At 43.4% G+C, this 25,915-nt stretch overlaps 3 protein-coding genes and 1 pseudogene across 3 annotated transcripts in view; 2 read left to right on the forward strand and 2 right to left on the reverse strand.

Moving 5' to 3' along the window:
• LOC122748371 (zinc finger protein 850-like) overlaps positions 1-25,915 on the forward strand; it is a gene marked incomplete at its 3' end in the record, with an annotated part of 465,756 nt that overhangs the window by 378,266 nt on the left and 61,575 nt on the right. The gene's annotated exons all lie outside the window — the stretch shown is intronic.
• Positions 277-555, forward strand: LOC122746610 (60S ribosomal protein L37a-like). The gene has a single exon (XM_043992356.1). It carries the CDS (start codon positions 277-279, stop codon positions 553-555), a length of 279 nt encoding a protein of 92 aa, XP_043848291.1.
• Positions 7,995-14,439, reverse strand: LOC122748370 (T-cell-interacting, activating receptor on myeloid cells protein 1-like). The gene is made up of 7 exons (XM_043994016.1): positions 14,406-14,439; positions 13,624-13,899; positions 11,301-11,534; positions 10,088-10,387; positions 9,060-9,167; positions 8,519-8,556; positions 7,995-8,129 (listed from the first exon to the last, which is right to left on the reverse strand). The coding sequence occupies exons 1-7, from the start codon at positions 14,437-14,439 to the stop codon at positions 7,995-7,997; spliced, it is 1,125 nt and encodes a 374-aa protein (XP_043849951.1).
• LOC122746611 lies at positions 21,744-22,434 on the reverse strand (annotated as a pseudogene).

Raw genomic sequence — 25,915 nt, forward strand, 5'->3', positions numbered from 1 at the left:
ATGAAAAGGCAAGTGATAAGTAAAACTCTAAAATCAGGGAAACAAGTTACCATTTGTTAATGGTAGTGGGGTAGGTGATGAGGGCAGTCAGGGTGGAATGCATTGCCTAGGGTTGAGCAGCTAATGAGTGGCTTGTGTCTGAGGCCAGATTTGGGCTTAGGGCCTCCTGGGTCCAGGGCTGGTACTTTGTCAACTGTGTAACCTAGCTGCCCCATGATGACATCTTTAAAATAAAATTAAGGGGCCTCTTCAAGTTCTGGGCCCATGATTGGCAACATGGCTAAATGCACCAAGAAGGTCAGAATTGTTGGTAAATATGGAACACGTTATGGTGCATCCCTCAGAAAAATGGTGAAGAAAATTGAAATTAGCCAGCAGGCCAAGTATACCTGCTCCTTCTGTGGCAAGACCAAAATGAAGAGATGGGCTGTGGGTATCTGGCATTGTGGATCCTGTATGAAAACAGTAGCTGGTTGTGTATGGACCTATAATACCACCTCTGCAGTTACAGTCAAATCCGCCATCAGAAGACTGAAGGAATTGAAAGACCAATAAAATCTTCTCTCCATCAAATATCTGTAGCCCATAGTCCACCAATAAATAATTTATGGAATAAAAAAAGTCACTTTGTTTTTTAAAAAAGAAATAAATAAAATTAAGGGGTGAGAGAATTGAACTGGGAGACAGGGAAAGGGAGCTGTGGAATGGAGTAAAATATCTCACATAAAAGAAGCAAGAAAAATCTAATGGAGAAGAGGGGAAGATGGGGGGGAAAGAGAGAGTGAATGGCTCAGAATTGGCTCAAAGAGGGAATAACATAAACACTCAAGTGGGTATAGTAATATATCTTGGCCTACAGGAAAGTGGGAGGGGAAGGGTATAAGGGGGAAAGGGTGAAGGAAGGGAGGGAAGATTGAGGTAGGGAAGTCAGAAGCAAAACACTTTTGAGGAGGGAAATAATAATAAGATAGAAAATAGAGTAAATATCATGGGGAGCAAATATGATGGAGGGAAACAGCAATAATAATTGGGGAACAAAACTAAATCAGAGGCAAGAGCAAAGTAAGATGAGGATGGATGATGCGGATGGTGGTGGTGGTGGTACTTAACTTTGCTGGGCTATTGTGAAGAAAATTCTTTGTCAGGTATAAGGTACTACATAGATATTAGCTATTATTCTTGTTGCAATAATCAACCTTGTGGGTGTTTTGCAAGGAAATCTCCCTTTAAAATATTATATAAATATAGTTTACTATGACATAAAAAGTATTCTGTCCTTTTCTAATTTGCCTATGGGAGACATAAAAAATTAAGGAAGAAAACAGCTCCTTGAAAACCAAAATTGTCTAAAGAATTGATAAGCAGAAGTATGTATATAATAATTTATACTCACTCATATACACATCCACATAGGTGCTTCTCTACCATCCAGCTCTAATCCTATGCCCCCTTCCCATGGATTGGGCTAGTGTTTCTGGGAAAGTGTTCCTTAGGGATATGAGGGGCATGATCGACAATTATTGTTCCTGGCATGTCATCTGAGAAGAAATAATTTTCTTTAACTTTCTTTTTCTATTAATTAATTGTTAGAAGGGAAAGAACACAAACAAGGGCTCATGAGCTATGGTAGAAGGGAGGACAGACCCATGAACTATGCCTGTCACCAGAAGTAGTAGCTTCCCTCTGGAGAAGAAGCCCAAAGTATGAGTGACATATCCTTGCACTGCCATGGGAACTGAAATATGTCTGTGAGGGTGGAGATGGCCAGCATGGCTGAATCCCCAAGAGCATGAGCAGGAGTGTGTTCCTGTACTGTTTTAAGCTGATCTTCTAATCATGTTTTCTTACCAGTGATCTCACTGCATCTGCTGGAAAGGCCTGTTCCCCATGGTCTCATAGTTTATCACACATAGACTTACAAGACCTGCTTGGTAAGATACTACTCAGTTGTTTACTTACTGCCTCCAATGTCTAACTCAGCTGAAATCCAGGGCTATCTCCCCACCTAGGTGGTCCATTGTACCAGATGATGCTTTCACCCCTCTGCCCACCTCCCCCATGATCTGACCTTGGCCTTGTTCTTTTTCTCTTCTATGTTCCTTCCTTCTCTGGGTCCACATCAATTCCACTGGAGTCAATTTTTCTTTCCATGAAGATAATTTAATTTGGAAATTAGCAAGGATTGGGGTGGAGATGGTTAAGAGGGAGGATCAGAACAAGGGGGAATTATTGAATAGTAAAGTCAACTTTCAAATCCTGAAGAAGGGATTAAAAAGGAAAAAAAGAAAAGAAAAGAACAAAAATCTAAGGAGGTATCCTAGATTTTCCTTTAGACAATTAGTGCCTGGCTGTGCTTATTATGGTAAATAAAAATAATGGAATGACATTGCATCATATGACACTGCAGATGAAAATTCTCAGAGAATCCTGGGTAATATAAACTGATTCAGAGTCAAGGAAGCAGAATCAAGAAAATAACATCTGAGAGGACAACAGTATCATAAACACAAACAACTTTGAAAATCTGAAGAATTCTAAAGAATGTACTAAGTCTGCCTTCAGAGGACCTCTGATGAGACATGGAATCCAAATCTAGACTAAGAAGTAATAGACCCAAAGTACAAAATAGAGAGATAGATTGAGGTAGAGATAGAGATATGTTTGTGTATGTGCATATGTATATATGTGCATATATGTATATATTTGTATTATGTATATATGCATGTGTGCATGCACATGCACATGCCTATGTGTATGTATACATTTATGTGTGCATGTGTATATTCTGTTAAGGCTAAAATTCTAGCTAGTCTGTCTAAAAGATCTAATGAGTGGTAGCCAATAAATTATAAGCTTTAGCAAGAGTTAGACTTTTAAGCATTTATTAAGGAGAATAAGAATTTGGTAAAGAGAGAGAGAAAGGCCTAGATTCCTATCTATTAAAGGGAGAGCACATTTCTAGCTCCCTTCTCCACCAGTGTCCTCTGAAAGAAAGAGAGAGAGGCAGAGCGCCCAGCTCCCCCTTCCTCCTCCCACCAGCAAACGTCACTTCCTGACACCAAAGAAAAGACTCCTGGTCTTGCCCTCAAAGACCTTCCTTTCATAGCAGAGCTTTTCTACAGTAAGTCTCCAGCAGGTGGCATCATTCCAATTGTTACAGTCCCTGCTTTGTTTCTTCAAGAAATGGGGCATTTCCTTGATGAAACAGTCAAAAATAACAGAATATAATAGCCTATGCTAACTAACAATATGTTAATAACAATATAGAAAAGGGAGTGTGGAAATTTATTTTGATTTGGGGACCCTACCTTTAGGCTGAGATTAGAAAGCCTTAGGCCCTCAGGGTTTCTCCCCCTCCTCCTCAGCTTCAGCTGAGCAAAAAAGCCCTGTGGACTATACAAGACGCCAGGTCAGACAGCTGGGGGAAAAAAAAAGCCCCCAGCTCCCTCCAACCTGAGTGGAGCTATCTGAAGGATCCTGGATGGCCTGTGCTGAGTCATAAGGCTCGAGAGCACCCCCCCTCCCCCACCAGCTGTAACTCTGGCTGGCGGATTAGCTTGGTCTGTGGGGGCGAAGGAAACCCCTAGATTTGAGTGGAGAGAAAAAAAGGTATATATAGACCTAGGAGTTAGATAGAAAAAGGAAGGAGATGAGGAAGGAGACGGACTAGATAAAGAAGGACAGACTAGAGGACAGGCTGAGGACGGACTAAATAGACAAGACTCAGGGGTTCGGACAGACAAGAAGAGGTCAAGAGACGGCTGAGGAGACGGTAAAGATTGGAGACTAGAGACAGGGCTACAAGGACGCAAGAGAAGGTGAGAAGGACAAGGAGCAGGCAAAAGAGAGGCCGAAAGGCAAACTGACAGAGTAGACAGACAGAAGGTTACAGGCCTTAATACAAACTAGGGAAAGTGTAACATGCCCTGAGGCCAGAGGCGGCTAAGGCCCTTATTGTATTCAAGAAGTTCCAAGCGCAGCAGGTGCGAAAGAGACGCAGTGGAAAGAGACCGCAGGAAAACAGTCAGGTTGTACTTTATTTCCCTGTATTCCTAAATTGAAATAGTATCTCTTGAATAGAGTCTGCTTTGATTATTTAGTTAAGAGCCTTCTTAATCTTTAGTTTATCCGTTTGGGAGCAGTGTGGTGGAACTTTATCAACGGCCCACATTAAATTAAACGCAGTCAGATAGCCAAATAGTCACAAGTCCCAGATTAGTCCTCCAGTCAGCTTTAGCCCCCCAAATTAGGCTAGTCAATTCAAAAATATTCTAACATTTGAATGGCGACCGCGGCAGGACTTATGGCCCCAATTATAATTTTTCTAAATTTATCATTTTTCATGTAATCATAATTTTTAATAAATCCAATTATATATAATTTTCCAGGTTAGTTATAGTTATGAATAATTATTTTTTGTACAGGAGAGAGGAAAGTTTTGTCCAAAGGGGTGATTTTTTTTGTCCTCATGAACCGGCGCTTTGACATTGGTCTTGCAAAGGGAGGGCCTCTGCAGAGAGTACATGTAACAGATGGTGTATATTATAACAGAAAGAGAAAAAGAAAAAAAAAACCAACAACAAAACAAAATTGTTAATTTAAAGTCTCTGAAAGTCTTTTCTCAGATGTCCTCTAGGTGTAGTTGTGGAATGGAAATCTTTTCAGGGGTTGATGTGTGGATGCTGGTAATCAGCCAGGAAAATTTCCTACAAAATTGAGCTTAACACAACTTTAAAATAGCTTTGTCAATAATCAAATCAAACAATGAAAGTTCTCAAAAACATGTCTAAGGGAATTCAGAATCTTAGTTGTTACACATGAAACATATAATAAAACAGAAATTGAAATATTCTTTAAAACTAATATTACTATAGTCCCCCCTTATAGAGGGTCATTGAGAAGACAATTGCTGTGATGTTAATTTTTTAAAATAATTTTTATCTTTGTTTCATCATTTTTTGCATCATGTGCCTAATTATCCTCATGCCATTATGAGAAATTTAAAAATCTAATATAATTGGTCACAGATGTCAAGGCCAAATTCAACACTGTATTTATCATGACACCTGAGATAATCATGGGGGTTACCATAAAAGAACAGAGAAATGATGGGATATGAGCATTCCCACACTTGAGCAATATGTACTGTCCATGCAGTATGCCAGGCTTAAAATAGGTGGATGGAATATATGTCCATGCCACCGAATATATTGGAGAGTGCATTTCTAGCTCCCTTCTCCACCAGCGTCCTCTGAAAGAGAGAGAGAGGCAGAGCGCCCAGCTCCCCCTTCCTCCTCCTACCAGCAAACGTCACTTCCTGACGCCAAAGAAAAGATGCATGGTCTTTCCCTCAAAGACCTTCCTTTCATGGCAGAGCTTTTCTACAGTAATTCTCCAGCAGGTGGTGTCATTCTAATCGTTACAATACATGTACACATATACACATATACACATATACATATATTTAAAAGTCAAAGTCAATAAATATTCATTCACAGACTCATACACAAGCTTCTTTTTGTGCTTTTTTGGGGCATATGGAAGTTCTCTGATTTTTGATGTGTGGTTGTATCTCTAAATTCAAAATAATTAGAAAAAAAATATAAAGAATCTTTCCTTGGGGAGGAGCCAAGATGGTGGAAAAAAGGCAGTGACTCCCCAAGATGCCTCCAAATGCCTTCAAGTAATGCCATAAGACAATTCCTGGAGGATGTAACGATTGGAATGACGCCACCTGCTGGAGACTTACTGTAGAAGAGTTCCACCCATGAAGTGAAGGTCTTTGAGGGCAAGACCAGGAGTCTTTTCTTTGGGAAAAGGAAGTGACGCGGGCGAGTGGGAGGAGGAAGGAAGAGACTGGCGCTCAGTCTCGTGCTCTTTCCTTTGGACTCTGGTGGAGAGCAGAGCTAGAAATGTGCTCTCCCTTTAATAGATAGGAATCTAGGCCTTTCTCTCTCTCTTTACCAAATTCTTATTCTCCTTAATAAATGCTTAAAAGTCTAACTCTTGCTAAAGCTTATAATTTATTGGCGACCACTCATTAGATATTTTAGACAGTTTAGCTAGAATCTTAGCCCTTAACAAGGAGCAGAATCCACAAAAGGACAGGGTGAAATCATTTTCCACCCAAAGACAGCTTAGAAGGTTGGTAGGAAAGGTCCGTTGTACTGAGGTGAGAGTGGAGTACAGCCCATCCTAACTAATGTGGAAATGTTTTGCGTGACTATGCATGTATAATTTATATTGAATTACTTGCCATCTTAAGGGTGGGTAGAGAGGGAGGGCGGAAGAGAGTTTGGAAGACAAAGTTCTAAAATGGACATTAAAATTGTTTTTATATATAATTTGGGGAAAATAATATTCTAAATAAATTTTAAAATATTAAAAATATTTCCTTTACCCCCTAGTGTAAAACAAAAGCAATTTGCACAATATAAACTACACAAAGACCATTAGGAAATAATTTTCACAAGACCAGGGGTAGACTTGAGGGCTCTTTTCCTTATCTGTGTCCCATCATTCCCTGGCCCATCCCTGGATTCTCAATCTAGCCTGTATTCCAAAAGACTCCTACTTTTATTTGAGCGATGAATGAACCTAGATCCTCTTCTCTCATCATTTGACATCCCCCCTATTGGTGATCTCATCAGATCTCATGTGCTGAGTCCTTATCTCTCTGCAGATGCCTCCCTTTTCTAGGTAGTCAGTGAGTATTGAGCATCTTGGACATCTCAACCTAAATAACACATGGTCCCATCTAACCCAAAATAACCAATCACACCAAATATCAGTCAAATATTTATTAAATGCCTAGTCCTTACCAGTTAACAGACTGATCCCTGAGATACAAAGATACAAAAACAAAACAGTCCCTGCTCCTATTCTTGAAAATTCTCTAGGGAAAAACAAAGGGAAGTGGGGAATAAACAAAGTTGATAGAGATTGGTTTGGGTGTCCTCGTGGAAATTTTCACCAGTGTAAGTAGAGAAAAGTGATATTAATTATACTTTCAAGTACTAATGTCTGTACTAATGGTTGGTTTCCAAATGGTACTGGACCACACAAATATCAGCAAAGGATACAAAGGGCACCTGCACCTAAAGTGTGTAAGAGGACAGAAGGTGTAAGAGGAATTGAAAGGTCATGGGGAGGTCACAAAAGACTTTGAATGACAGAGAAATTCAAATTTACTCTTACAAATAATTGGAAACAAATAGATTTTATTGATTAAGGGCCCAACTATAGTGTAGTCAGAGCTGCATTTTAGAGATATCTACCTGATGGCTGATGGAATGATTGAGTGGACTGGGAGAGGCTGGTGACAGGCAGACCCACCAACAGGAGATTGCAATAGTCCTGGTGTGAGGGGAGCCCCAGTGTAGTAGCTGTATGATTGAAGAGAAGGGAACATATAAAAGAAATATGAAAGTGAAAAACAGGTTTGACACCAGACTGGATTCATGGGATGATTTTGAGAGATGAGTGGAGGATGGCGGAGAGGTGACAAACCTCAGGGGATTCTTCCTTTTCCAATCTTCTTATACTTCTCTTCACTTACTCTATGAAACAGCTACAAGAGTCAATGTTTTTTGTCCTTGTACACAATAGTCTTACACCTTCGTGTCTCTGTAGTGGATGTCCCCCATGTATGGAATGACATCTTTCATCATATTTGCATTTCACTTTGCTTGGATTCATTTAGAGCTCAGCTTCAATGCATCTACCAGTGGCTTCCCCTTTGAAATGATTATACCCTTTCCCCTCTGCATGTATCTTATATGTTTCCCATCATTATAGATAGATGTACTTTTTTGCACAAATCTGGACATGTATAACCCCAATAGGCATCACGGCTTGTCAACTGTGGAACTCTGAGGAAGATGAATTAGAAAACACATGAAATAGGGGTGAAGGAAAGGAGAATAGATGCAAGAAGGAAGAATGGGAGAAGAAAGGATGGGAAATAATGTGTTCTGTAAAAGATGTCCAAATGCTTAGTCCTTGCACACCATGTCATAAAGGGTGGGCTCTATAGGTGTCTTTGTGGAATCAATTTTCTTTTCATCCAAGGTATGTATGTTGAGCTGAGCATAGGTCACTAATACCTGGGGATCTTCATCTGTGAGAATCTGAAGGAGAAATACCAGGCCGAGGGAACAGTGAGTGACATTGGAGCAGGAGTTCTTAATCTATTTGTGTGTCATGAAAGCTTTGGCAACCTGACTAGTGAGCGATATGGATGCCTTCTCACTCTCATTTCTTTAAATACATGAAAAGAATTCCAAGCAATTATAAAGGAAATGAAAGATACTTAAGTACAGTTATTGAAATATTTAACAAATTACCCCCAATAAGTTAAAGGATTACAAGTTCTGAGGCCCAACATTGCATGACTAGAAGAAAAAAAATGCTAAGCAATTAAGAATTTGTCCAACTCTGAGTCTAGAGCCCTTTGGGAAAGGTTTGGGTCAAGGAAGTAACAGGTTCCACCATGTGGAAACAGCATCTGGTAACTCACCAATGGTTTTCTTGATCTCTCCTTGGCCACTTCTGTATCTGAGGTGGAGAGAAGATTGCATCATTCCCACAGCTCCTACAAACAGTACTCTCCTCCACCATCCCCTCCCTGAAGCCATCATCATACCCACTCCCTGCCTAGACAACTTACACAGGGCTTCCTCTCTGGGAGTCTGAGACTTATGGGGCAAGCAGGTGCTCCAAGGAAGACAAAGGCAACAGAGTTTCCTGTAGTAGGCAGAAAGATGGGAAATAGTCAGGTAAAGTTCAATCTGGGAGGCTTGAGGAAAGTCATCTCATCATTAAATACCCTGTCCAGTGTGGATGGCCCAGGCTTGCATGGGAAAGAATGAACAGGGGACTATGGGAAGAGGAGCTGAGTCTCCTTACCTCCTAGGGCTTTCTCCTTGCAAAGATCCTGGTGACAGAAACAAAGGAAGGAAAGAATCAATGTCAGGGAAGATTACAAAGAATGAAATAAAGGTCCCAGTCCTTACCCATCTCTATTCCCTAAAGCCTTAAGTGGTTTCAATCTGTCTCACCCATGGGGATGGATCCATGGCGGAGCAAAACCAGCAGGAGGATGCAGAGAAGGAGGAAGAAGGAAACACAGCTGAGGGTGATGATGAGGGTGTTACTGGGAACTGTACCTGGGGAGGGGGGGTAGAGAGAGAAGAATCTTCTAAATCCTTATCTTCAGGGGACCCTCACCTTGCCCTTAAAATTGCCCCTGTGTGTTCTCCTCTTATCTCCATCCACAGCCACGCATCACCACCAGCATTCAACAGTTTGGCACAAATGCTACTCCAGGGTAGATGGGGGGGGGCTTATCCTTTGGAATTAAGGTGAGTAACTCATAAACCAAGGTAGAGATGTGTGGGTCACCAGAGAGTATAGGGTCTTCACACCCTGGGTCCCTATGGGCCTGGAATTTAGGACAGAATGCCAGAATGCTCAGGGGTCACATGAGAAAAGGAGAATTGGGCACCATCTTGAGTGGTATCCATGCTCATCAGGATTTTCTCATCTCCATCTTTGGACAGAAAAAACCTAGAACCCCATGAGCGTCCCCAGCACAGCAGAGTCACGTCAGCCCCTGAGGACACCTGTGGGCCAGGCCAAGCTGAGAGAGAAGGCTTGGGAAGTGCATCTAGAAACCCAAATAGAGACAAGAGATCCTCAAGGCCCCCTCCACAGTTGGGATGGGTTTGAGAGGAGATCAAGGCCTGAGAGGTCCCTGAGAAACTCCCTGAGCAGCAGCTTGTCCAAAGTCTCATCCCCTAGGAAGACAAGGATGCTAAACCTCAGATGTTCTCTGGGCCCATCTAGAAACAGGGAGAGGTTTCTTCCTTCTCTTCTTGTCCCTTGGGCCTGGAGCAGTACCTGAGGTGGTCAATCCTTCCATCTTTCTTCTTGCCTTCTGTAAGGACCCTCAACCCTTGTCCCAGCCTCCACCTCCTGATGGTCAAAGATCCCAGAACAAGATGCCCTCCCAGATTTCCCAGGCTGCCTCTCAGGCTTGAGCCTCTATCCTGGATTTTATGCCTTGGGGAACTTGACACCCCCTCACCTGTCACCCAGATCTCCAGGACCTCACTGGGCTCAGACACCAGGTTTGGATCCATCCTTTTCTGGTAGACACAGCTGTAGTTACCAGCATCCTGGGCCCTCACAGACAGGAGGTTAAAATCAGCTGAGGCTCCAGCTGGGCTCTGGCTCTGCAAGGGCTGAGGGGTCCCCACCTTCAGCAGAGTGAATGTCACCCCCCAGAGGGATGACTGAGGGGGCTGCCGGCACTGGAGAGTCACATGTGTCCCAGGCTCCACCACAAGGCCTGGGAGGGCTGAGAGGGAAGGCTTGGGCAGAGAGCCTGGGAGAGGAAGAACATGGGGGCTGGGAGTCAGGACACCTGGGTTAAGGCCCTGCTCTGACCCTGAGTCCCTGTGTGACCTTGGCCCATTGACTGGCCCTGTGTGAGTCTCAGTTTAGTTGTTCAGTTATTTTCCAGCCATCAACACTTCACAATACCATTTGGTGTTTTCTTGGTAAAGATACTTCAATGTTTTTTCCATTTCATCCTCCAGCTCATTTTATAGGTTACAAAACTGAAGCCAAGAGGGAAAGTGACTTGTTCAGGATGACACAGCTGTCTTTTGTCTAAGGCCAGATTTGAACTCAGGAAGAGATGTTTCCACTGAGTCCCTGAGCTGCCTGTCAGCCCTTTCTAGCTCTATTTAGCTATGAATCTGAGGAGACTTTCCCATTACAGGGAGCTCATCCAGCCTATGCCCTCAAGCCTTTGATGAGACCAGGTTTGGAAGCTCATGACCCCTCACATTTCCCCTTGGGTATCACAGACAGACCCAGGACTCAGACTAAACCTGGGTTCAGATCATGGTCCAAGAAAGAGAAGGCTCAGGCCCCTTTCCAGGCTCTGTCACTGGTTGTGTGACCCTGGACAAGTCCTTCCCTCTCTCTGGACCTCAATTTGCTCATTGGTCATGAGAGGGTGTGTCCTCAAAAACTTCCAAGGCTGCTTTCAGTTCTGGGGCTCTGTGACTCTCCTCTCAGTCCCAGCTTAGTCCCCACCACCACCTTTCTTCCCAAGATTCTAGATCAGAATAGAAATACCTCCTGTCTTCCAAGACCCCATAGTCCTCACAAGCCCCAGGGCAGAGCTGGCTGTGGAGACACCATGCCCTTGTCTCTGTGAGGCCCCTATCTGGGCAGAGAGCAGAGGGCTCATACTCAGAGTCATTGTGGGGCCCATAAACCCCCCTCACCTGGCACCCCCAGCTCCAGGGTATCACTGGGCTCTGATCCTCTGGCAGAGGCTCTCCCCCACCTGTAAGTACAGCTGTACTTCCCAGTGTCCTCAGGTCTCACGGAAGTGAGGAGGAAGCTAATCTGGGTGTCTTCTGATCTCTTGTGCTGTAATGGCTCCTGGGTCCCAGCCCCACCTGCCCCCTTCTCATCTCCTCCAGGGGACCCAGTTCTGGGCCTACAGCCTAGGCCTCCTGGACAGAGACAGGATCTAATTAATATGACATCACTCATAAATTCGGGCCTTTCTCTTAAACTCTGAGGTTTGCACATTTCTAATCATCCCCTGAAACAAAGCTGAGCAGGTTCAGTGTGGGCTGAGCATCTCTGGCCCCTTTGCCCCGTCTTCTAGGCCTGTTCATGGATTGATTCCTGGGCTGCCTGGGACACCCTCATAAATGTTCTGAGCCCACCTGCCATTCTCCCCTCCTCCAAGGAGCCAAGGTCAGCTCTAAAGCCTGGGCCTGCTGGACCAAGGCAGGATCCTAAAGGAACATCCCTGGCCAATTAAGTCCTTTCACTTAAGCCTTGGGGTTTGCAAGGCTCTTTCCTCTCAATAACGTGATGGGGGCGGGGGGAGGTTAGACAGAGTCCCAGATTCCAAGTCCTGATCCCCACCTGCTTCCTCACTTTGCTGTGTTTCTGTGTCCCTGCTCTGCAACCCCTCAGTGAAGCCAGAGCAAAACTGGCAGAGCTGTGTGTCCCTGGATGGGCAGGGGCTGGGAGACAAACAGGCGGCTTCCTCTTGGCAGTTCTATGTGGAATTAAGTTTAATCTGGTTTTCCTGCCTTACTGAATGCCCACCTCTCAGATGTCTCCTGCTCAGTGATATGGGAGGTCTAAAGATTAAGGGAAGACTCCATCCATGCTGCCCTTGGGGAGCTCACAGTCCCATGGATTACAAGGGTTTGAGCTCAAATGACTTCAGATAATTCAGCCCATGGGCTTCATGTCACTGAAGAGGAAACTGAGGTCCAGAGAGTGTTGCTGACTTGCCCACAGTCATCCACCTAGGACCTGGGGGGCGGGGGCAGACCTTTGAACCTCCTGCCCCTGGTTCCCAACCTCAGGCTCTTCCCCCTTCATCAGACTGACTTATAGGACAGTGGCCTGGGGTGGGAGGAAGGACCCAAATGCTACAGTGGCCACACAAGATGGGCATAGGTACTATGCTGGTCGGGCCAAGGGCAAGGACATTGCCACAAGAATGCAATCAGGCACAACGTGGTAGAGAAACTGGGATTTGAGCCTGCCTTTAAGCATGTGTATGAAAGTGATGGACAAAGGTGGGATGGCAAAAATGAATAAATAAATAGATAGATAGATAGATACATACATAGATACATAGACAGATAGGTAGATAGATACATAGATAGACAGATAGATAAAATAAAGGGGGCAGCCAGGTGGCGCAATGGATAATGCACCAGCCCTGAATTCAAGAGTACCTGAGTTCAAATCCGGCCTCAGACACTTGACACTTACTAGCTGTGTGACCCTGGGCAAGTCACTTAACCCCAATCGCCCCACAAAATAAATAGGTAGATAGATAGATAGATAGATAGATATAGATAGATAGATATAGATAGATAGACAGATAGACAGATAGACAGATAGATAGATAAAGGTGGGAAGGGCATCACAGGCAGGGGGAATTGTGTGGGCAAAGGCAGAATGGTGGGACATGATGAGAGGTGATGGAGTCACCTCTCCAGGCTAATGCAGTGTGGGAAGAAGGGAATAAAGGGAGAGGCAACTGGGCAGGGTGGATGTTCCCAGTTTGTGCCTTAGAGAAGACGGGTTTTCTCAGTGAAAGGCTGTGTTCCCCTTCTTCCAGAGGCTGCTGTGTATCCTCTGAGGGAGGAGCAGCCCAGTTTTCCTGGCTGGGTAACCAGGGGAAACTGAGGAGATGGGAAAAGGTCCCTGGGTTTGCAGGTGGGATGCATGGGTTGAAGTCCTTGCAAGACGCTAGAGACCCACTCAAGTACCTCCTCTCCAGGGCTCAGTTTCCCCATCTCTAAAAGGGAATCATGGTACATGTGCTCTCCTCCTCACAGGTTTACTGAGGAGAAATATTTTGGAACCGTATTATTGCTCCCAAAATGTAAGCTGGGGAGACAGTGGTTCCCAGACCTTGGGGAGGTAAGGATGCTAAGGGAGACAGGTAGTAAAGACTGAGGGTTTACACCTCTTGTAGCCATATCTCCAGAGAGGGATGTGGGGCTCTTTTCTCAGGAATGGCCTCCTTCTCACCAGGGATGGTTTATACCAACACTCCCTCACCTGTGACCACCAGGTTCAGGGGCTCACTGAGCTCTGACCACCAGGGCCTCTGACCAAAGCAGCAGCTGTAGCTTCTCGCATCTCTCACAACATCCACACTCCTGAGCACAAACTCTGCCAGCTGCCAGGATGCATGTCTCTCTTCTCTGAGCTTTCCTTCCTTCCATAACTGGAAACTTTCTTTCTTCATTCGACCCTGGCACCTGAGGGTCACATCTGCTCCCTTGGGGACCAAAGAACTTGGGACAGCCCGGAGGGTGGGCCTGCGAAAGGTGACTGAGAAGGAAACACATTTGATGTCCAGAGATTCCTCTGATCCCTGTGTTGTTTTAACCTCTGGATTCTGAATCACCTCCCTGAGTCACCCCTAGCATTCATTGCAAATTTCCCTGTTTCCCTCCCCAATTATCCCGGGAATGGACATCAGAATTTATCTGGGACAAGGAAGGAAAAGAAGGCAGTGGGAGGTTGGGGACAGGACTCACCCATCTGTGCCCTAATCTCCCTGTCCAGGCAGAACCCTGGAAGAGAAATTCAGGTTATAGATGCCTCCCCTGCAGCACATACTGGGCCCTTCCTCAGGTCTTGTCAAACACCCTGAACCTCTAATTCTACCTTAATCAGAATACCAAGAAAAAGTCCTTTGACCAGATGATGGGGTCCTGCTCTGCCCAATAAAGTTCTGTCTCCTCCCTATGTTTCCTCTCTATCCCTTAGCATCAGCCAGCTAAGGGTCATGTCACAATATTCCTCCCTCCCCGGGCCTAACCCTGGAGACTCACCAATGGAGAACAGGAAAATGACTGTGGGGCCCATGGTGGGTCTTCAGCTCTGTCCTTGGCTGCCCAGCCTCATCTGTGCAGAGCAGAAAAAAGTAGCAGGACTAGAGGCTGGCCCAGGATGTGGTAGCCAGCCCTGTTGCCTTCCACCCCCTAAAAGCCGGCCCCACAATTTCCGCTCTTATAATGATGAAAGAGTGGCCATTGTTGTTCAAGGATTACTTCTGAGGGGATCTGGGTGTTGTATGCTTTAGTGTAGTCTGGTAAGGACCAGAACCCTAATAAAGACCTCATCCTAAGAGGACCATGATTGAGCACAAAGGCCTAATGCTATAGGCCAAGAACAATCAGCCTTAGACCCTTGGCTCAGTTAGTTATTTTTTTAATTTAATTTTTCCCCATTTATTTAGAATCTTATTTTCCCTGCAATTACATGTAAAAACAATTTTTAATGTCCAACTTAAGACTTTGTGTTGAAAATACTCTTCCTCCCGCCCAAGGACTCAAGCAATTTAATATAAGTTATACATGTGTATTAATTCAAAACATTTCCATATTAATCATGTTGTGAAAAAAACAGACCTAAAAAACCCCAAGAAACTAAAAAAAATTATGCTTCAGTCTGCATTCAGACACCATCAGTTCTTTCTTTGGTGATGGATCACATTTTTCATAAGTCCTTCAGAGTTGTCTTGGATCATTGTGTTGGTAAGAATAGCTAAGTCATTTACAGCTGATCATCTTACATTATTGCTGTTACTTTGTATACAGTATATTTCACTTTGCATCAGCTCATGTAAGTCTTTCCAGGTTTTTCTGAGAACATCCTGCACATTAATTTCTTATAGCACAAAAGTGCTATATAATCTCAACTTTGGCCATAGTTCCAAGTTGTTCTAAAGAATGTTTGAGTTAGTTTACAACTCCACCAACAGTGCATTAAAGTCTCATTTTCCCCATATCCCCTACAATATCCATCATTTTCCTCTGCTTTCCTATTATCCAATACAATAGGCAGGACAGAGTACCCCAGAATTCTTTTGACTTTCATCCTTCTAAACAATAGTGAGTTAGATTTTTTTCATATGGCAAAAGATCGCTTTGATTGATCATTTATCAATTGGGGAAAGGCTCTTATTTTAATAAATTTGACTCAGTTATCTCAGTTCTCTATGTGTTTGAGTAATGAGGTCTTTGTCAGACAAACTTGCTTCAAAGTTTTTTTTTTCACCATTACTATTGCTAACTGTATTTCCATCCATCCTATTCCATCCCCATTACATTTACTCTATTTTCTATCTCCTTTCACCCTGTCCCTCCTCAAAAGTGTTTTGCTTCTGACTGCCCCCTCCCCCAATATGCCCTTCCTTTGAGTACCACCGCCCTTTATTCCCTTCCCCTCCTACTTTCCTGCAGGGTAAGATATATTACTCTACCCTATTAAGTGTGTATGTTATTCCCTCTTCGAGTGAATTGTGATGAGAGTAAGGTTCACTCACTCTCTGCACCTCCCTTGTCTTAACATACAATACTCAAGAGAAGTTTAAAAAGGTAAACAGGGGGAAAAAGTTATTCAATAAGGTCAAACTGTTTACATCCCTGCATGGGAAGATAATACTTATAACTCTTGAACACCGTGTATCTATTTAGGCAGACAGAAGGAAAATACAGAGGGTATAAATATAAATTGTCTTTGATGTGATGATATAAAGAAAATTAAGGGGTAAAAAAAAGGAGTTTATGGGGAGGAGAGGAAAGGGAAAGTGGAATGGGGTTAAATTACATCATATGAAGAGGTGCAAAAACCCTATTACAATAGAGGGAAAGAAGGAAAGGGTAAGCATTGCTTTAACCTTACTCTCATCAGATTTGGTTCAAAGAGGGAATAACATATCTATCACTCTTTGCAGATGATATGATGGTATACTTAGAGAACCCTAGAGAATCAACTAAAAATTACTTCAAACAATTAACAACTTTAGCAAAGTTGCAGGATATAAAATAAATCCACATAAATCATCAGCATTTCTATACATGACCAACAAAGTCCAGCAGATAGAAAGAGAAATTCCATTTAAGTAATGGCAGACAATATAAAATAATTGGGAGTCTACTTGCCAAGACAAACCCAGAAACTCTATGAATACAATTACAAAACACTTTTCACACAAATCAAATCAGATCTAAATAATTGAAAAAATATCAATTGCTCATGAATAGGCCTAGCTAATATAATGGAAATGACAATTCTACCTAAAGTAATTTACTTATGCAGTGCCATACCAATCAGACTACCTAAAAATTATTTTATATAGCTAGAAAAAATAATAACAAAATTTATCTGGAAAAACAAAAGGTCAAGAATATCAAGGGAAGTAATGAAAAAAATGCCCAGGAAGGTGGGGTGGCTGTACCAAATCTGAAGTTTTACTATAAAGTGGCAGTCATTAAAATTATTTGGTACTGGCTAAGAAATAGAGTGGAGGATCAATGGAATAGGTTAGGCACAGGAGACACAGTAGTAAATGACTTTAGTAATGTACTGTTTGATAAACCCAGAGACTCCAGCTTCTGGGATAAGAACTCAGTATTTGACAAAAACTGCTGGGAAAACTGGAAGAGAGTATGGCAGAAACTAGGCATAGACCAACATCTTGTACCTTATACTAAAATAAGGTCAAAATGGGTACATGATTTAGACCATAGTGTAGGGACCAAATTTAATATGTGGAGAGTTAATTGGGTGGCTTGCCATAATACTGGAGTTCAGAAAATAATGAGGGACCTCTAGGTCCATAACTTCCTCCCCTCTGAACTGCCTTTTAGTTATTTCTCCCCAGCCAATAAGAAAGGAGCTTAACAACCTCTTTTCCACAAATGAATCAGGTTTTATTAATGGGAATAAAATACACAGCAAAGGTTAAATTAATAAAGTCAAGGACAAGGGAATAGGGAAAGAGGAAAATGGATAATCTCCCTAACTCTAACAAAAGGATACACAATCCCCAATCTCGCTTCCAGCTCAGCTCATTGAAAGGACTGGATTAATTCACCACCAGGGGTCCATAATTTCTTTGGGAGTCAGCAGCCAGTCTCTAGTCTGCTCCAAGGCCAGAGGGAGAGAAAGTATCTTACTTCCTATTGGGGTCCCCTTTTCTACCTTTTTCTCCCTCCCCCAAAGGGGAGGTCCTTCAAGTAGTGTGGCTGAGACTGGTTTCCTCTGAGGACACTCCTTCTCAGGGTTGGCTAAGTTTAAACTGCGTGGCTAACAATCTAATCATCTTAAGTGGGTACTTAGTAGTTTCTCATTCACACCCAATTCAAACACTACTAAATCAATCAAGTCGGACCCCTGACCAAATTCCATTATTTTAGCACAATAGGTAAATTAGGAGAAGAAGGAATAGTTTGGAAAAGAGAACAGTTTATGACCAAACAAGAGATAGAGAATATTATGAAATGCAAAATGGATGATTTGGATTACATTAAATTAAAAAGGGTTTGTACAAACAGAAGCAATGCAGCCAAAAGTAGAAGGGAGGCAGAAAGCTGGGAAACAATTTTGATAGCCAGTATTTCTGATAAAGGCCTAAATTCTTTCAATTTCTATTTTAGCTTCTTCTTCTAGAATTTCAGGGCAATTTTCCCTGAGAATATCTTGGAAGATGGTGTCTAAGCTCTTTCCTTGATCATGGTTTTCAGGTAGACCAATAATTTTCAAATGATCTGTCCTGGACCTATTTTCCAGGTCGGAAGTTTTTCCCAGAAGATATTTCACATTGCCCTCTATTTTTTTATTCATTTGGATTTGCTTTATTGTGTCTTGATTTCTCATAAAGTCACTGGCTTCCATTTGTTCAATCCTCATTCTTAGGCAATTATTTTCATCAGAGAGCTTTTGTACCTCCTTTTCCATTTGGCCAATTTGACTTTTCAAGCTGTTGACTTTTTTCTCATGTCTTTCCTGCATCACCCTCATTTCTCTTTCCATTTTTCCTCTACCTCTCTAACTTTATCTTCAAAGTCCTTTTTGAGCACCTCTATGGCCTGAGACCAATTCATATTTTTCTTGGAAGCTTTAGATACAGGGGCCCTGATGTTGACATCTTCCTCTGAGGGTGTCCCTTGGTCTTCCTTGTTACTGAAGAAACTTTCTATGGTCCTCACCTTTCTCTGTTGGCTCATCTTGCCTTTCTTTTACCTGACTTTTAGCTCCTTAAAGTGGGGCACTGTTTCCAGGGTGCAGTATCCCAAGCTTAAGAAGTCCCAGGTCGGGGCAGCTAGGTGGCGCAGTGGATAGAGCACCGGCCCTGGATTCAGGAGGACCTGAGTTCAAATCCGACCTCAGACACTTGACACTTACTAGCTGTGTGACCCTGGGCAAGTCACTTAACCCCAATTGCCTCACCAAAAAAAAAAAAAAAAAAGAAGTCCAGGTGGTATGATTTAAGGAGAATCAGGTTCTTCACTCACCTGGCCTGTTCCCTGGTCCTTAGATGACCCCAGACCAACTTGCTAATCAACCAGCTTTGTGTGTTGTGGTTGTTAGCTCCGACGAGCCTGTGCCCCTCCCCCACCTGGGCCACTGCTACTCGAGCCTACCTCCTGGTTCTCAGCAGGGGTGTAAAATCCAAGTTCTGTCTTAGCACCAGCATAGACCCCTGTAGTCTCCCCCCTGCCCAGGGCTCAGCTCACTCACCAGATTGTGAGCTTAGTTCCAGATGACACTGGTACTTCAGCTGATTCAGAGGCTCTGGGGGTCTCCTTCTCTGGTGAGGACTTCCTGGGACTGGATCTGTGTCAGGATGACTGTGGGGTTGGGTTCGACTCCTGTATCAGCATAGCAGCTCCCTCCTTCTGACCTTCCAAGCCATTCTTGTTTAGAAGATGATTTCAGCACATTCTTCTAGGAATTTGTAAGTGTTTAGTTTTTCCAAGGTGCTATGATTTAAGAAGAAGTATGTTTACTACTCTCTTGGCCTGTGCTCTTCTCTTCAAGCAGCCACAGGCCTGCTTTTTGCCCCTGTAACTATGAACAGAGTACAACTCTCTTGTTTTCACAAGCTCCAGTTTGTTTGTGCTCTTCCCTGGCTGAGACCACCACCTTAGAATGACACCTCCATGGGATTATGGGCAAAACAACAGAATACTGCTTTAGTGCTAGCAAAGGGATTCCTGTAATCTCCTTCTTGCCAATTATTTGACCCCCTTACTATTTATAGGCTGAGCTCCAGAAGCAGTTCTTGTTGCTGCTGCTGATCCAGAGGCTTCCAAGGCTTGCTCCCAGCTTGTTGGGATTGGGTCTGAGCCTGCACTGGCACAGCCTGAGCTGGACTGCCCTATTGGTGCAACAGACCTTTCCTGCTGAACTTCTAAGTTGTCTTTGGCTGGAAGATGATTTCACACTGCCTTTTTGTGAGTTCTGCTGCTCCAGAAATTGTCTCATGGCATTATTTGAAGGTATTTGGAAGGGTGTTCAGGAGAGCTTAGGCAAGTCACTGCCTTTCCTCTGTTATCTTGGTTCTGCTCTCCTCAACTGGTTAATTTAAAGGAAAATTAGTTTCAAAACACACATCATCAAAATCAAGATCAAGATGATTAAAGGCAAATTACGTCCTACAAGGTCATCACTTGGTTTAAAGAAAACAAAGCAAAACTGGATTCAAGGTCCCCAGGTCCCCATGGATCCTTCCCAAGGTTGCTTGGACAGAATCTACTCCTTATCTTCTTGGCTACTATAAAAGGGAGACTGCTGAGTACTGGCCCCAGAAGAAAGAGGATGGAAGCATGAGGTGCTGATCAGCAGGTACTTTTGCCAAGTCAGTCACAGCCTCATGGGGTTTGGACAGTGAGGTGTCTATGAGAAAAGACAGGAGGTAAATGGGTCCGAAAGCCACAAATCAGTAAGCCCAGCAAACAATGATTCCTATTACTGGTTCTGAAGGAGGCAGGATTTCTATGCACAAACAAAAGAGCAGTTTATAGCACACGGAAAGCTGCACAGATATCCAATATTTTATGTGATGTGCAAAGAAAACTAAGTAGGGAAACAAAGAGAACATCAAGAACGGCAGCAGACCAGGAAATGAGAAAGCTGAGCATACACATGTAAGCAAATAGGGCAGGACAGGCTCCTAACAGCTCATGTCACAGTCTTAGAAAACCAGGGAAGTAAGAGCAGCTCCCAGGTGACTGGTCCAGGGTCACAGCCACAGGTCACAGAAGGCAGGCCTTGTGATGTCATTTCATATGGATTCCCTGCCGAGACAATGCAGGAGTTTTGAGGATTCCAGAAGAATCCTACCAACAGGGCCCCCATTTTTCCCTGCTCAAAATTCAGAACTCCAATGGCTTCCATTTAGATGGAGACCAGACAGGTTTCTGGGATGCTCCATTTTTGCTGGGATACAGAGTTTTCAAAAAATCCTGGCTTCCACAAATACTGTTCTTAAATTGTATAGAGTAAGACTCTCTAATGACACCACTTTGGTGGGGGGCAATAAGGGTCAAGTGACTTGCCCAGGATCATACAGCTAGTAAGTGTCTAGTGTCTAAGGCCGAATCTGAACTCAGGTCCTCCTTAATCCAGGGCCAGTGCTTTATACATTGTACCACTTAGCTGCCCCCAAAAGACTTTTATGGGACACTGAAGGCAACTTAGTGTAGTAGAAAGAGATAAACTGGGAGTCTGATTACCTGGGTTCTAATCCTGACTGCCACTAACTTTGAACAAATCATTATACCCCTTTGGACCTCCATTTTCTTCCTCTGGAATAAGAAAGATTGGCAAGATCACAGAGGTCCCTTGAATTGGGAAGCCCTAAGGCTATGGAAAGAGCAGTAAGCCAATACAGCAGAGCCAGGCAGGGGGAGTTGGAAGAGAGAAACAAGCTGTTATTCCTGCTAGTCTCCATTCACCATCAGCATAAGCAAACAAGGAACTTGAGCAGAGATGGACAAAGAAATAAATCAGCCTACCAGTGAAGATATGCCCTCCTCGCTTGTCTCTGCTCCCTTCCATAGAAAGACCCTTCTAAGGGATGGTGTGTGTGTGTGTGTGTGTGTGTGTGTGTGTGTGTGTGTGTGTGTGTGTGTGTGTGTGTATTTGAGTGTTTTAATGAGACCATCCATCTATCCATCCATCCATGCAGCACATCTCTCCCCCACTGCCCACATGCTAGGGAAGCACTAGGCCAGAATGTGCCTCCATTATGCTTTTCTCATGCTGTCACCATGGTTCTAGATTCTCTGGAGTTCTCAGAGATAAGTTTAGATCCACAGCAGAAAAGGAAACATGATTTGTACTATAACCAAAGCCCAGGGATCCCGCATAACTCCTCATCATTTTTTGTATTTTTCTACTTCAAAACATGCCAAAGTGAGGACTTTGTCCCCAGAGCCAATGTCAGCAGAGACTTTCTCAAATTGGCTGAGGATGGCAACTCCTTTTGTGGACAGGAGGGTGTCATCATCAGCCATCATCTTTTCTCCAACTTTCCGTAGGGCAGTCAATATTTCCATCTTCTATTGGGTATATATATATATATATATATATATATATATATATATATATATATATATATATATATATATATATATATATGTATGTATATATATATGTGTATGTATGTATATATATATATATATATATATATATATATATATATCTTTGCAATTTTCCAACCATCAAGTCTCTATCTATACTAATCTTGTCCACAGCTGCCCTAGCTGTTTCTTTACAAACACTCTGATAACCTCTGGTGTTTTAAAGGCCTGGCTGATGGCTTCTTAAATGGACAGTTGTATCCCACTAAGTTCTTTGACCAAAGTTGTTTCCAGACACACTTTTCTTCAGCAAGTCACTGAATCTACTCAACTGTTCTAAAGTTTCTTTTCTGGTTTCTTCATATTCATCTGCTACAAGTTCTCCACACTCTTCCATGTTTTGTAACTGTTGCATTAGTCTGTTCAATTGTTCTCCTAAGTTTTGTTTTAATGTACTTGTCTTTGTCTTTCCTCTAGAAGCCATTTTAATTTTGTTCATAGAAAGATGGATAAATATACCTGACGGCTTTAACTGGATGGCCACTGGAGCCAATATAATCTTATTTTCAAGGAGAAGTAGACCTGGGGAAATGACCTTGAAAGCAGGGAAGAGCACTAAATCTCCTGAAGAAACCAGTAAATACAAATTATATCTCACAGAGGTGAGGGTTGAACACCTTTCTGTTGGAGGTTCAGCTGCTGTCCACTATGCACCAATGTCTTTAGTAGAAATTGTAAACAAAATGAATTACAAAATGCTGGACAACCTGGTGTGGGTAATGGTGTCATGAGTCATTGAGAAGATAAAGGGAAGTCTTATATCAAAAGGTGATACTAAGGGAATCAATGAGGTTCGTGGCAAGAGCTACTCTAAATCAAACTTGGACCAGTGGGGAAGAACTGGTTATTGAATGGGACTTGGGGTGGGTAGTGGGTTTTTCATTTTAGCATTTGTTATACAGAAAGAAAGGAAGATAGCTTTGAAAGCACCTTCACCTTTCCAAATACAGTAGAGGGCAGCCATTGTCTGTTTGGCCCAGACCATGAACATTAGACTCAATCAACGATTTTAACCAAATGCTTTAGATAAAAGATTGCTAAGATCCCATGGACTAAACATTTATGGGGAAAGATGTTAACCCAGGAGGGATAAGAAGCCATTGAGGGGGCAGCTAGGTGGTGCAGTTGATAGAGCACCGGCCTTGGATTCAGGAGGACCTGAGTTCAAATCCAGCCTCAGACACTTAACACTTACTAGCTGTGTGACCTTGGGCAAGTCACTTAACCCCAATTGCCTCACCAAAAAAAAAAAAAAGAAGAAGAAGCCATTGAGAATGGTAGAGACATAACCTGAGGGAGAAAGAACATGGGGAGAGGTAGAAAAATACTTCTGTGCATATGCAAGGGAATGCTTGACCAGGGCAGCTTTTAGGCACATTGTAAAGAAGAAGGAAGCCTGAAGAGGTAAGAGGGGATGACTCTGAAATCCTAGCACAATTATGTGACATGGACATCACCCATCTCTGCATATACAACACTGATAGTACACACACAAACACACACATGTATTTATTCACATACTTGTACACACAAATACACCTCAGCCCTGCCTCTCTCTGCTGCGGGCTACAAAGTGGGACCTCTTCAACACAAATTGTGCATCCACCTTCTATAGTAGTTAAATGCCCTTCTTCTTCCCCCATCCTCCATCTCTCTTATCTCAGAGCCGCCTGGGAGCCTTGGAATCACCTCCCTCAGCCTAGGCCTTAAATGTCTGCTGCCCCCTTCTCCCTCTCTGGGGCATTAGTGGCTGCTCTCTGTGCTGAGTGAGAATGTTTGGAGGGGGTGATTTATCTTCATATTCCCTTAGAGAGGGCTCTCCCACCCCCACCCAGCATTCCCTTTATCAAACAAAGGTTGTGTCCTAGGCCCAGGGGAATGGGAGAAGGTTAGGGCAAAGGATGAGTTATTTTCTGCACCACTGGTCCCTGTTCTGAGGATCTGGAGGCTCCCTTTTCTCCCTCCATTCCATACCCATGACTCTCCAGGTGACTGTAGAGGACACCCTTGTCCTTAACTGACCAGCCTTTGGTGGCTGAATGGAAGAGCAGGATTGAACCCCAGCATGCTTTCTAGAACTGTTGTTTTCTGCACACTCCCCCTCACTACCTTCAAACCTAAGCCCAAAATTTCACATCAGAAACTTGTGATTTGAGGGGTGTTTCTTGTCATCCCTGTGACTTTCTCTCCTGGTGTCAGTGGTGCACAGTTGATATTCCTAGAGTCACCCCAGTCTGTTCTCTCCTGAGTTCCCTCAATAAGGAGTTAGTTGATAGGGGAATACAATAAGAATCTGACATGCTGGTGAGGAGCTCACTGTGCTGACCTGAGGGTCTGGGGTGTCCAGGGAAAAAGGACTAAACATCTTTGGCACTGATCCTCTGGTCCACACTCAGACCTGTTCATGAGGGCCCAGCACTGGATAGCTCCTTCATCAGCACCCTGTCCTGGATAGCTCCTGTATCAGCACTCCCCTCCCGCCCCCAGTGCTGGATAGTAGTAGCTCCCTTATCAGCATCCCTGTGTCCAGTTATGGGAGAGAAGCAAAGGGACATCCTAGCAACAGGGCACTCTCTCTCTGAACTGAGTGATCACTTCTGCCGTACAGACCCCCATCTCCTGTCTCCCCCGCCATGTCACTTTAACCACCCCCCCTACACACACACACACACACACACACACACACACACACACACACACTTTCTGGTGAAATGCAATCTCTGAATCTTCCTCTATAGTTTAACTCAGCCCCACAATTCTCCAAAGTAAAATAGGCAGGGAGGTGCATGTGAAGGGAAGGGCATGGGAAGCCCTCAGTCCCATGCTGAGCTGCTTGACTCACTTCTATTTTTACCCAAGCTCCATAGGGTATGATTGATTTTCTTCAGTCAACCTCAAGGCATTCTCTGGGTGGAGTCATCTGCTATTTCTTTCAGCCTAGTTTAAAAGGAAACCACTTCCTGGAGAAGATTCAGGAGGGGAATTGGAGAGAATGTCATTCCTCAAGAGACAAATAGCCTGGCCCTCTGAAGGGCTGGTGGAAAGGCAACCTTCCTGATCAACCTTCAGGGTCCCAAGATCTGGAGGAAACAAGACTAGCTAAGAATAATAATAATTAATAATGAAGGAGGAGGAGGAGGAGAAAAAAGAGAAGGAGGAGAAGGAGAAGAAGAACGAGGAGGAGGAGGAGAAAGAAAAGGAGGAGAAGGAAAAGAAGCTAACAGATGCCTTGAGTTTTGGTTGCATTTTTTATTTTATCTTTATCTTTGAAAGTCCCCTTTTGAAGAAAGAAGAAGGGCTGAGTAAAACTTTAGTACCAGTGAATATGAGCACAAGGGAGGGACAGGAGTAGTGAGCCTTGGGCAAGGGGAGGGGGCTAAACACAACTCAGAATCATGAGTTATAGCATCCAGATGGGTCCAGATGAGCTTAGTCCAGAGCCCTTTCACTCATTTATTCATTCATTCCTTCAGAGAGCAGGAGCGAAATCCTCTTCCCATCACTTCCCTTTGTGGAGGGCTGACAACGCCAGTCATCTCTTCATTTGCCCCCAGCCGCTCTACTTGGTTTTGACCCTGCCATCATCATCATGCCCAGGGCCAGGTACCCTGTGGCTCCACTTCACCTTCCTTTTGCTTATTATCTTCTTCCTTCAAATGAAAGTTCCTTAAAGGGCAGGATTATCTTTTTTTTATTATTTGCATCACTAGTGCTTAGCACATTGCCTGACACCTTCATCAATGTTTACCATATTATGTTGTATCATTTATTGATTCATCCATTCAACAAATATTTATGTGTCTGCTATGTGCAAAGGACAATGTTAGAGCTGTTGATTAAAAAGATAAAAGGGAAAGAAAAACATTGTCCCTGCCCACAGAGAAATTACATTCTATTGGGGAGAGAGG

Source organism: Dromiciops gliroides, chromosome 3 (assembly GCF_019393635.1).
Source record: "Dromiciops gliroides isolate mDroGli1 chromosome 3, mDroGli1.pri, whole genome shotgun sequence".
NCBI classification, from domain to species: Eukaryota; Metazoa; Chordata; class Mammalia; order Microbiotheria; family Microbiotheriidae; genus Dromiciops; species Dromiciops gliroides.

What these genes read in the sequence shown, in the direction of transcription:
- LOC122746610 (XM_043992356.1), top strand. Translation starts at nt 277, where the DNA reads ATGGCTAAATGCACCAAGAAGGTCAGAATTGTTGGTAAATATGGAACA.
- LOC122748370 (XM_043994016.1), bottom strand. Translation starts at nt 14,439, where the DNA reads ATGGGCCCCACAGTCATTTTCCTGTTCTCCATTG. An exon ending in CATTTTCCTGTTCTCCATTG is followed by an intron (nt 13,900 to 14,405) that starts GTGAGTCTCCAG and finishes TTTCCTTCTCAG; the next exon opens with TCACCTTTCGCAGGCCCACC. An exon ending in AGAGATCAAGAAAACCATTG is followed by an intron (nt 8,130 to 8,518) that starts GTGAGTTACCAG and finishes TTTCTCCTTCAG; the next exon opens with ATTCTCACAGATGAAGATCC.